General features: G+C 37.3%; 1 protein-coding gene across 3 annotated transcripts in view; it reads right to left on the minus strand.

The window, feature by feature from the left end:
- slc4a11 (solute carrier family 4 member 11) overlaps window positions 1-5,343 on the minus strand; it is a 107,939-nt gene extending 102,596 nt beyond the window's left edge. For 2 of the 3 annotated variants that reach the window (XM_044167650.1, XM_044167644.1), the window contains exon 1: window positions 5,062-5,343. Coding sequence is in view for 2 of the 3 variants with exons in the window: in XM_044167644.1 (XP_044023579.1) it covers window positions 5,062-5,122 (61 nt within the window). In the remaining variant the exon portion in view is untranslated. The remainder of the gene's footprint in view (window positions 1-5,061) is intronic. The other variant, XM_044167646.1, reaches the window with a different exon arrangement.
- Between the last annotated feature and the right edge of the window lie 7,772 nt (window positions 5,344-13,115).

A 13,115-nucleotide genomic window follows, 5' to 3' on the forward strand; every position in this document is an offset into this window, starting at 1 on the left:
TTAAAGCTACAATATAAATATAAAGCCCTTATGGGGAAGCAATATAAAATACAATATAAAAACTATTACTATGTTTTACACATAATTTTAACTGTCTAGGTTACAACTATCTTTGCTAGGATAGAGTAGCCATCGTGCTAATAAAATAACTGCTGTCTGTTGTGATGAGTATCGCTGACATAGTTCATATTGCCCTTTTGTCTTTAATTGGCTGTAGCTAGACCAGCTAGCTAGTGATTATTTTTATCAAAGTGATTTGTTGTTGAAGTAACACCTGATAACACCTTTAGTGTGAGTTGAAGGTTGCCTTTTTCACATCGTGAACTGATTATGTTTGCATTTCTGGACAATTACTTAGACAAACAAGCTAAAGCTAAACATGGCTTTAGCTTCTGATTTGTGACATTTTAAAGATTTTATAAATCAATTAGTCTGCCTGTATTTCTCACAGACTTTTTGCATTTTACATTAGATTCTGTTGTCCTTATTACACACATATATTATGTGCATCTCAATATGAATAAACTTAAAAGTTTTTATTAAGCCTATACCAGTTTAACTCAGACACATTGTATCTATAATGAGTGTCTATTTAACTTGGCAAAAAAAGTGTGGATGAGGGAGCTGGAAGCTAAGTGAGTCGCTGTGTCTGAGCTGACTGATTAATGTCTTCACCAGTAGCTACTTGACTCTACTGCAGTCCCACCAGACAGCGGTTAATTACTTAAACAATTAACACTGTGAACCAAATTCCCACATGTCCATGTCCACTGACACCTTATTTAAGACAGGAAGAGGAGGCAGAGAAGGTGAGCTGAGCTCATTGTACACAGAAAAACACTAAATATGTATTCTGAACATACTTACATTTGTTGCTTTATATCAATATCAAGGACAAATGATTAAATCCTGAATATATTCAAGACCTTGGGTTAGCCACTGACTAATATCCAATTGTGATGTTTGGACAAATTCTTTTTTCCAAGGTGAAACTTGATTATCTCAGCTTGGAAAACCTTTCTAAAAAAGAAAAAGGTTCTTCGTAACTCAGTGAATTGTACATGCCTCTAATATTGCTTGGCGTAAGAGTTCAACCATGCTGCTAGCTTACCCCAACATACCTGGCCAAATATGAGAAATTAAAATTTCAGATTAAATAATTAGTGAATGGCTGCAACTAACAATTATATTAATGCTATATAAAAATGCTTGTCACAATTTCCTACAGTCTAAGATGACGTCTTCAAACTAGAGATATCTCGAGCCGAACAGTATCGGGGCCAATCCAGACATATTTTAATGCATCGGTATTGGCTAAAATAAAGCTGATCAAAATCTTTACTGAGTTTTACTGTGTTTTATCAATCTCTCCTACCTCTAATACTGCTCTTCTTTACCACCGCTGGCTCTACAGTGTAGCATTCCGCTGCATATGAGAGTGAAAATTAGAGTGTGTGAATGTGAAACATTATTTGGTTGCACTGGTGATTGACTCCAACTGACATCCGGTTGGCAAAAAAAAAAAAAAAAAAATCTGTGTACAAAACATTCAGGTAGCAGCTTCACATTTTTAGCCGGCGCAGACAGTCACTTTCACTGGTAAACAAACAACGCCGTCGGCAGGTCGTATCAGCTGTCGTTATACTGCGAGTAACTTGATGGCAGGCCAAAATTAAACTTGGCTGTTGTCTGGTTTGTGTGCTCTCTGCAAGCCAGAGTCTGTACTCTGCCAAAGATTGTTTATGAGGTAAAAGAACCTCCACTCTAACACGACTGTACAACCACATTTTTAGAGGTCCAACAAATCCAACAGAGTGATACGTCTTCTCTCTAGCTGATCACATCACGTCAATTTCAGGAGTCAAACTTTAATTCATATTAATGATTTAAGCTTATAAACGTAATAATTTTGAACCAGGACTTTCAGTATTTGGATAAAGTAGTCGTATGTGAAAAATAAGGTATGCCAACGAATCAGACCTGGTATTGGTAGATACCCAATATTAACAAACTCGGATAGGGAACGGGCCAAAAAAACTTGATATCTTGATAACAACTTTGTAAGAAGAGACAACAGAAATGTGTCCTAAATAGACCTTTACAGGCAACGTTGCAAAATAATGAACAGGACTGCTTTATGGCAATATTGGATTTACAGGATTATTGCATTAATGTGATGAAGTACCTTGATTTTTCATGTATTTAATTCACTGAATTTGCCCAAAACAAAAAAAGCCCCAAATCATTCATCTAGTTTCTCAACCAAAACTTCCCTGAATTAACTACTATACAATATATATTGCTATATATTGGAGTATACTCTTTACTTTATGCATGTGAAAAGACATAGTCCTACTGTAATGTATATTTGGCTAACTCAACAGTAACTGAATAGCTTGGTTTATACTGAATGTCATGTCAACTGTCATCTATGGTCTAAATTCTATTACAGTGTGTTTTAGTCCCTGGGTAACACTGGATATTTGTCCTTTTATGATTTTCACATATCTAGAAGCCAGAATATCTGCACAAGTCAAGTCTTTGTATCAGGTGCAAAAATAGAGTGATAGACAATGGAATGTTATATACAGGTTATACTGTAATAATTGTTAATAAAAATAATTGTTTATAAAAAGATTTTAGGATACTGTTGTGTAGTGTATGCTGTACAGAATATCAGCTAACAGTGACTTCCATTTAAAAAAGTGTACATCCTTTAACAACCCATGGTATGGTTTGACCCCTACAGTATTTTTCTTAATGTGTGCTGTACAGTACTAACAGGGTCATGGGTGTTTTCTCCTGAGTAGGTCAACATGTAGAACATGGCATTAGCAGCGTCAGAGATAGAAGCTCTACTCCCAGCGGAAAAAAACAACATGTATGCACTCTCAAGTCCGTGAGGAGCACAGCATGAAAGTGCCAGCCAAATGGCATGAAAAAAAGAGGTAATCCTGGTTAAGACAGTTACACAATGCACACTGGATGATGTGTAAAAGTGTGCTTGTTTGGGGAAATTCAAGGTCACAGGAATACAGATTTTTTTTAAACAAGCCTCTGAACTTTGCAAGGATTCAGGACTACAAAGCTTCTGTTCTACAATGACGAATTAAAAATACAAGATAAGGCAAAGGGAGGTTCAAAAGGCTAATAGTGAGTCTTTCTGTGAAGTGTTCCAATTACAAGCACCTTGATTTCATTTTGATGTAGGAACTGAGCGGTAAAAGAAGCCTACAGTATGAAAGAAAACCTGTCTTTGACTTTTTAAATTTTAGATTATATTTAAAATAACATTTTATATGGTTTCTATGATACTCACATTTCTACAAAACTGACTGCTAAAAGTTATTTTCATTATCTGCTGACTATTGATTATTGTTTTTATTAACTGATTAACCGTTTAGTTTATAAAATGTAAGAAAATGGTGAAAAATGCCCCTCACAATTTCCCAGAACCTGAGGTAACATCTTAAAATGTCTTGTTTTGTCTGAACACACCAAAACCCAGTTATTAAATTTAAAGTAGTATGTAAGTGAGAAAAGCATAAAATCTTTGACATTTGAGAGGCTGTACCAACGAATGTTTAGCTTCTTTGCTTGAGAAATGACTTGAATGATTAATAGCTTATTAAAATTGTTGCTGATCACTTTTCTGTTGAGCCAGTAACTGATTAATCAACTAATCATTTTGCCACTGATTTCTAAACTTGCATGTTTATTAGATTACTCTACATTATATTTATTATAAGATGCCACAGAATCAGTACCGAATTAAAAAGTCAGTTTGTCAGGCACATATGGAACTGCAGTATTGGTCAAAAAACTGATTTTGCACATAATTACATGACTGTATTGTATTTTATTTTATAGACATACATATAGATACATGTCCTGCTTATATAAAACTACGTCTGTGGTATGATTTGTGATGCTGTTGCACTTGGATTTCCTCCCAAAATTCATAAAAGTCATATCCTATTTCATATTACACTACTTCTCTTCTAAATTGTCATTTGATTATGGGAATGCTACATTTTTGTCACCTTAATTGTGACTCTGGCCATAACACTTGCTTAAAATATTGGTGATCTAGGAGGTAAAGCTTATTTTACTGTTTCATTTATTTTAGGAAGCTCTAAACTGTAAATGCGAGGCTGCAGACCCAGGCAAACAATGGAAAGCATGATGTTTTCAAGATGCCACATTTCACTGTTTGTTCGATTTAAAGCTGCTTGTTTACATGTGTTTTGGCACCAGTGACTCTGTTTACTGTGTGTTCAACCTTTCCTATATCCATATATAATGACTTCTGCTGTGTTCCTCACATATCTCCTGACACATAATACCATGTCTTTGATGAAAACCTGTGAGGATGTCAATGCTTTTAGGACATATATGTGAGTCATTGTGGGGTATGCAAATGACGATGTCAAATGCACAAAAACTGCAATATGGCTTGTCATTTTTTTCATTCTGTCATAAAATAAGGGCATTTTATTTTGCTTTTTGTCACTTATTCATTGTCTGAGAGTGCAGTAGATTCTCTCTTATAACAAACAGATATCTCAAGTTTGTAGTTTGAAGGTTTCCTAAAGCACCTCAACTAGTGATAAATGACTGTAACAGTTGAGAAATATTAACCAAAAACACTGCTAAGCAAGTCAAACTACATAATGGAGGCGGTTTCTCAAGGATAAAGTCTAGTTTCCACACTGCCTAATTTTCATCTTTAGTAAATTGGCCCTCCTCTGGTGCAGTTTGTGTGTCCCATTTAATTAATGAGACTCTCTCTCCATCTGTCTTTATTTCTCCCACTCCCTCTCACACACACACACACACACACACGATGCAGTTTTACTAACTCTGTAGCCAGCTAGCTAATTTACCTGCCATTATACGTGACAAGTAGCCTTTACAGTACTTTACAACATTAGCCTAAATTATTTTTCGGACAGAGTTGAGGGCGAAAAAATACATTTCTCACTACTAAACCATAAATGTCACGACAGTTTACCTGTGTGAAAAATCGTTAGTAAGAAGTTAAACTAAAATGCATCTTACCTCTAGTAAATCGATTTACTGACACCCCCGTCACGTCTCCATCGTCCTTAACAGTTTTCATAATGTCCCCGGTATCCAGATAACGTCGAAATATGTTCTCTCTCTTTCCTTTGTTTGTCCACAGGAAATGAGTAAAAACAAAGGTGTCGACTTGGTTTTGTCCCGTCGCTACATTAAAAAAAGTAACGATAAGTAATCAACGGTCATCACCAGGTGTTGATGACAGCACGCGCCCGCCGAGTGCCTGAACCAGCGACCCCGCCCACCACTCGCTACAGGCACGAGACCGTTGATTTGTCCAAACCAGTGTTGGACTGTCACTAAAAAGTATCCATTATGACAACAAGCTGAGTGGATACATCATTAATAGTTTCATGTTGGATAACCGGCCAAATGAAAGTGACACCTGCCATCAGCTACTAGGCAATTCTGGCTCAGTTGCTATGTCTCTATTCATTTTATTTGTTTATTTTATTTAAAAGTGTACAAACCGTGAATAAAATGCAACAACCACCAAAATCAAAATTGACCCCCTGCCTTCACTCTATCTGACTGACGTTTGATACATGGACTAACGAGAAAGTAACTAAATCTAACTTGAATGTAAGTACTGGTACCTAAATTAAATAATGAAAATAATGAATGAAAATTAATGCGTTCTGATGCGGCTAAGGTTTTTTTTAAATCATGTTTGTAAACACCTGGGTAAAACAGACCTTTTTAAGCCTATTGTAAGATGAAAAACACATAAAATGTGTCTTTTTTTGTCATTTAATAAGTAGGTAGGTAAGTAAGTATTTACTTAATACAACTATGGAAAATTGTGTAGGCTAAACCCTTTCTTTGGCTTGTGACCCCAGAGACAAAGCATTGTCTACTTGCCAACCATCCTTACTGGTTGCATATCTCAACCAGTTATGACCAGTTCAACCAGTGCTTTTCCCCCCTTATTTTATTTGAATAATTGTTAGAGGCACATTTTATCAGTATTCAAAAGCAAAAAGAAAAGATTAGAGGAAAGTCTGAAAAAATAAAGATAATTTGGTGTAGTAGAAGTAGTATGGAAGCAAATTAGGGTCATTAATGTTTGATGTTCACAAATAATTTCACAGCCTGCAGTTGTATATCACCTTTTGTGTGCATGTGAAACACAGATATAATTTGCATATGTATAAAAAAGTTTTGCAGCTGTAGCAATATTTTGTGCATGTGTAATTAAAATATGTGCGGGAATATTTTCAACAGTGAGGTTTCACACAGTCTGAGAGACGGACACACAAATGTCCTATCTTTGTATGTGGCACTGAAGTTACAAGCTACAAGCTACGAGTTACAAGCACAAATTTTGGCCCTGTTTTAACGCCTGTGCTGACTAGCCAATCAGCACGTTTCCCACTGAAGATCCAATCAGAGGAAGTCAAACTGTCCAACATCTATAGTGTTGGGCCTCGCCTAGCATCACCACGTGTGAGGGACAAAAGACAGGCCTACCTGGAAAGGCCAAAGCCTTCACTAAGAGGCTTGACTGTGAAACAAAGAACAGACAATAGGAAGGCGCCAAGCCGACACAGCCGTTTATTCACACCTGAACATGAAATTGAGACGAGATCTCGTTTGAACCCAATGCGAGATCTCAGTTGAATCTAAACAACGGACTCCTATTGGACGAGACGCACGAGACAGCGCATGAAACATCGGCGCACAGCTATGACAACACCAACTCTATAAAGCCTGACGCTCCACACTGCCCGTCGCCATTCTGCAGTAACCTGTTTACAAAGGAGGCGCATCATGTCTCTCTCCACAGTAACAGCTGTTAACACAAGAAGACACTTTTCACGTGAACTTTAATTTCCCTAGGAAGAGTCTGAACTCACTGGATGAGAAGCAGAGTATTTTGTGTTTGCTGAACACTTTTTGGATCCTGATTGTTTACTCCCCATTACGATCCTGTACCTGCTGAAGGAAGAGACACAGACTAACCATTCCCTTCACAGAGAGCAAGATTGCAGCTGAGCCCCTCTCAGCGCTGGTGAAAATTACAAATGACCTTTTAATTGCATCAGACAATGGACTTGTCTCTGTACTTGATCTTGTTAGATCTTAGTGCTGCATCCAACACCATTGACCATCACATCCTATTACAGAGACTGGAACAGTCAATTGGCATTAAAGGAACTGCACTAAGCTGGTTTAAATCCTATCTATCAGATCGATCTCAGTTTGTACACGGTGAGTCCTCCATGCACGCCAAAGTTAGTCATGGAGTTCCACAAGGTTCTGTGCTTGGACCGATTCTATTCACCTTATATATGTTTCCTTTAGGCAATATTATTAGGAAACACTCCATAAACTTTCATTGTTATGAAGATGATACCCAGTTATATCTATCGATCAAACCAGATGAAACTAACCAGTTAGCTAAACTTCAAGCATGCTCTAAGGACATAAAAACCTGGATGACCTGGATGTTAAACTCTGACAAAACTGTTGTTGTACTTGGCCCCAAACACCTCTGAGACACATTATCTAAAGATATAGTTGCTCTAGATGGCATTGCCCTGGCCTCCAGCACCACCGTAAGGAACCTCAGAGTTATCTTTGATCAGGATTTATCCTTTAACTCCCACATGAAACAAACTTCAAGCACTGCCTTCTTTCACCTACGTAACATTGCAAAAATCAGGCACATCCTGTCTCAAAATAATGCCGGAAAACTAGTCTATGCATTTGTTACTTCTAGGTTGGACTATTGCAATTCCTTATTATCAGGCAGAATAAGTTCCTTAAGACTCTCCAGTTGATCCAGAAAGCTGCGGCATGTGTACAGACAAGAACTAGAAAAAGAGATCATATTTCTCTAATATTAGTTTCTGTTCCTGCTTGACAACTGCTTCTACAATTGTTATTATTAGTCTTATTACTATTAGTATCATTATTATTCATATCACTATCATTACTATTAGTATTATTATTACTTTATTAATATTAATATTACCACCAATATTACCATTAAAATTCTAGGTGAATTTGCATTGTGCCCCCCCCCAGCCAGTTCAGCCAGGCAAGTTGTTCCAGAGCCTTGGGGCTCTGATGGCCAATGCTCTGTCCCCCTTAGTTTTCATTCTGGACAGTTAAAGAAATTTAATTTAATTGAAATACCATAGTGTTCAGTTATTGTCAGTTATTGCAAGTATAATATTTGAGCATCTGTATAGTGCTTTAAAATACTGAACAAACAGCCTTCCTGTCTGTCCCATATCTGAGATTGGACTTTGTTTCAATATTTTCAACAAATAGAAAATTGTTAGTTGTTGACTCTTGTGCATTTAAATCTCTAAGTAATAGTAGCATTGAAATAGTACAAACATATATAATATTCATCCTTTCTGGTGTACCTTAAACTTTTGTTTTACCTTAGATATCTATAATATCTTCACAGGCTTGACAAAAATAAAGTGAATAGTTTTGAAACATAAACACGAACTCTTTCTGTGTTAGGTGCTTTGATTACTAAAAGCATCTATCTTCTGATCCTGTTACGTTAACAGTGATCCTTTATCATTAATATTGTGTTCAATATATTGGTTGTGTACAATAAATCATTACATTTGTATGATGCACCATGTCTACCACAGTTATCATATGCTGACATTGTAAAGAGAGGACTTCACATTGATGATCTTTAGATTACAGTAATTGTCAAGTTCTGAAAATGAAAAGATATTTATATAATTTATTTACCTTTTGCACAGAAATACATCTGGGATACAGGTGGGTTAATTAGCACGGAATATGCTACATGCATACATCGTAATTAACTAGATAAATCAAGACAGCTGTGCGTGCATCCTGGAGTTACTTAATTTTCATATAAGCTAATGTGTTAGCTAGCTACAGTCTGTTGGCTACTGTTTGATATTGTGCCGTTTGAACAAGTAACCTTAATATTAAGTACAGTAAGGCTAGTCTTAACAGGTGCTTCAAGACATAATGCTGCGGGCATTTAATGTGAGAAGGAAGGTAGTTAGCTAAAGGTCGAGAAGGTTCAGTTTGCAATCCAAATTGTACATGTCCTCTATCTTGACTCCTGCATACTACAGATGGACGAAGTAACGAGAACGCGCTAGAACCTTTTGCCACCTGATTGAACAGTTTGACTTCCTCTGATTGGATGGTCAGTGGGAAACGTGCTGATTGGCTAGTCAGCACAGGCTTTAAACAGGACCAAAATTCGGGCTTGTAACTCGTAGCTTGTAGCTTGTAACTTCAGTGTCACATACAAAGATAGGACATTTGTGTGTCCGTCTCTCAGACTGTGTGAAACCTCACTGTTGAAAATATTCCCGCACATATTTTAATTACACATGCACAAAATATTTCTACAGCTGCAAAACGTTTTTATACATGTGCAAATTATATCTGTGTGCAAAACTTTTCCACACATGCACACAAAAGGTGATATACAACTGCAGGCTGTGAAATTATTTGTGAACATCATTTCACAAGCTCAAAATATTAATGACCTTAATTTGCTTCCATAGAGTAGTTTTTTTGGGTGCTTTCCTATCCTGTTTATCATCTCGTGACCCCTTTGATTTGTCTTGTAACCCCTTGTGAGCTTCCTGACCCCCGGTTGCAACTGGCTCCAAAAACAAATCAGAAACAAGATGCAACTTGTAAACATTTGCAGATGTGGCCTTTTGTGTTCATTTTAAAGCAAACAATTCCAAAAAGCCAGCACATCATTAAGAGCATAGTAAAGGTATACCAACAGCTTTGGGTGGGTCATTTTATAATCTTCTATGGGAAATATACCTAACTATTTCCAAACAATCCAGAATGACTGTAACACAGGTATTTATATGAGGCCTATACTTTAAATAGCCTACTGTAGCTTCTGTGGTATTATCCCCACAGGGCATTGGTGTTTTTTAGAATCCATCCATTGTTACATTTTATTTTTATTTTTAGAGGCAAACTGTCCAGATTATGCTGTTTTTAAATGGCAAAGGTTAAAGGGGGGAGAACTGCTATCAGCTGAGTGCTGGGAGTTCTTGTCTGTGGCAGGTAAGTACTCACTTATAATACAATAGTCACAGGGGGTTCTTTAAGAGTACAAAGAGTATAAAGAGTACGGTCTAGACCTGCTCTATAGGAAAAGTGCAATGAGATAACTTCTATTATGAATTGGCGCTATATAAATTAAATTGAATTGAATTAATTTGTGCCAAGAACTCAGGTAGATGTGCTTTATACAGCACACCATTAGAACACTTTTAGAAAGGTTGGATCCCAGAGATCCTATCTGATAAAGCTTTTATTTGTATCTGTAGGTGGGAGTCAAACCTTTGATTATAGCCGTCATGCTGCACTCTGCAACTTTCAAATTTTCTTACCTTTGCTATAAAAACTAAAGTCCAAGTTAGAAATCTTTTTGTTTTAATGGACTCAGATTGTAGCGCGCAGCACTGCCACAGTAATGACTAAATCAGCTGTTCATCTAAAAATAGCAAGAATCAGAGGTCTCATGTCCACGTGAGATTAGACAAACTCATACATGCCTTCTTCTCCAGCAGGGTGCAATGCGCTCTTGTTCTTGATCTTTTCAAAAAGACAACTGCAACACATTTTGACTGCTGCTGCTACATAACGAGAACCAAGACAACTGAGCACATTACACAGCTCCAAGTTAGTTATAGAACAGATTTCAAAGTGCTTCTGCTAGTTTATAAATCACATAACAGCCGAAGGCCAAAATATGTTTCTGATATATGTTTGAAGAATATAAACCCAGTTGGTCCCTTAGATCTCAAGGAAACAGGTTTTGTGCCTCCAGTCAGAAGCAAACACGGTAAAGATGCAGTTAGTTACTATGCTGCACACACCAGGGACCACCTGATGATGCACCCCAACTTTGGCCACTTTCAAGTCCAAAGCATTTTTGGATTGCAATTCAAATTTGCTTGAAACTAAATGGATAAGTTCAGTGTGAAAGTTTATTCTTGGCCTGATCTTGAACACTAGTCTGACAATTATTTTTTATTAACTCAAGGTCCAATTACTTGATTTTTCTGGACTTTTAAATCTCACTGTCTTCCTCTGCAGATGGAGTTTGTGCAGTACACATGGAGATAATTCAGTTGTCATCATGTGACATAGAACTTCAGTCATGTGACAACAGGTGGTCGCATGGGGAGGGGGGATCAAGACATCTGTTTCTGCTGAGGGAGACCATAAGATGCAGTTGAAAGCTCTAGAAAAAACTAGTAAGTGGACCATGAGTGACTTTTTTTCCTGTTAAATAACATTAAACTGCCGTTGGTCTCAAAACGTTTAAAAACATCTGTATTAGCCAATAACTACTTTACTGTATTTTTGAGTTAGGATGTGTATTTAGGGACCACAGCACTGAAAACAGACACAGTCTATTAATTTAAATTATATCAATGCTCTAAAATGAAGGATAGTGTGAGTGGTTGCTGAATTTTGGCATAAACCAGGAAGACTACATTAAAAAAATTCAGACATCTAAAGCTCATGAACCCAAAAGGGACTGAAATCCATGATTTCTCACTATATGAAATTCACTAGTGCCTTGAACCAGATTATCGTTCCTCCTTTCCAGCCTGCAGTGATTTCCTTTTCATTTCTCTGCCATATCAATGCTTCACATCTCCCCTCCATGTGTTTCACCTCTCTTTGAGTTGGAGAGAATCCCCCCCTGCTCCTCTGCTCTCCCTAATAAGCCAGAGCGAGATTCCTTGGATGACAGCTGTTCCAGATGGCATTTTTACACCATGGTTTCACAGACACTTGGCTAAGGATCCACCACCGGCGGGTGTCAACATCAACACCAACATCAACATCAACATATGGCAGTGTTATGTAATAATGTATCTGTGGGGTGATAACTTACAGTGACAAGTTCTCCTTCTTTTTTTGTGGTTGATCAATTTGACAAAAGCTGGGTTCAAGGACTGCTTTCCTTTCTGCAGTATTTATGTATGCACATGCAGAAATGCATTGGAGATGACAGTTAGTGTTGAGTTGAAGGTACTGTAAAGGTGAGAAAACCACAGAATTGGATGATCCAGTGATGAACACTGGACTGTGCTTTGATTTGAGTACATTTAGGACTGTGTCAGTGTTTCTGCTCCTGCATAGGCCCCCATGTAAGTCTCTGTTTTGCTCACTTTACCCAATCTTACATTTTTACCTATATAGAAATTCCAAGTGTTGCAATTTTACTGTATGTTAAATCTTTTAGTAATTTTGTTTTTCTGCATTTGCATCTCCTAATGCACAACTGACTGAGGAAAGGGATCTCTCTTTGAACAGCCTCTCCCGAGGTTTTTGTCTTTTTCTTACTTAAAGCTCCTATAATGACGATGTGTAATGTGAAAGGGGTCACTCATATTTCCTCAGCTCTGCAGGTTATTTTTTTGTAGTTTGTTTCAGCTGCCTGTCGGCAGGTGGTGAAGGCCCTATTGAAATGCAAGGAATTATTATTATTATTATTCTTTATGATTCTATCTTTTTACAAATGAATCACATTTTTGAGGGCCTAAAGTTGTGAAACTTTGCACACTCATCAGGACTGGTGAAAAAAGTTAGATTTTATGTGTTTCGTTTTTTTTTTTTTCATTTTCAAACTTGTAGTCTTCTGCCCCATCTGACTTCGGCCAGCTTCCTCTGGAGCCACAAAAGGGTTTATGCAACTTTACGCACATAAGCAGTAGTACTCCTCAAGACCTGTAAACAGACTTTGATGTGTAAAATTGGTGTTGCCCTTTAAGAGCTAGACATTTTTCTCATGAGTTGGTAGAGACCAAAACAGCTAAAAGAAGAGTGAATATTGGTTTCCATTTGCCAGGTGGCCAAAAACATGGCTCCAAATAGATGCTGAAATTGCTCTGTATGTGCTGAACGTGTAAATAGGCAACTGTTTGCTAACAAGTTCATCATAATGGAACTGAGATGGAGTAAATTGTGTATTTCTGTGTGTGTGTGACAGAAACAGGAGCGACTGAGTGTGGGTCTGATGTTGATGT

The sequence above is a fragment of the Siniperca chuatsi genome, linkage group LG15 (genome assembly GCF_020085105.1).
Source record: "Siniperca chuatsi isolate FFG_IHB_CAS linkage group LG15, ASM2008510v1, whole genome shotgun sequence".
In the NCBI taxonomy this organism is placed as follows: Eukaryota; Metazoa; Chordata; class Actinopteri; order Centrarchiformes; family Sinipercidae; genus Siniperca; species Siniperca chuatsi.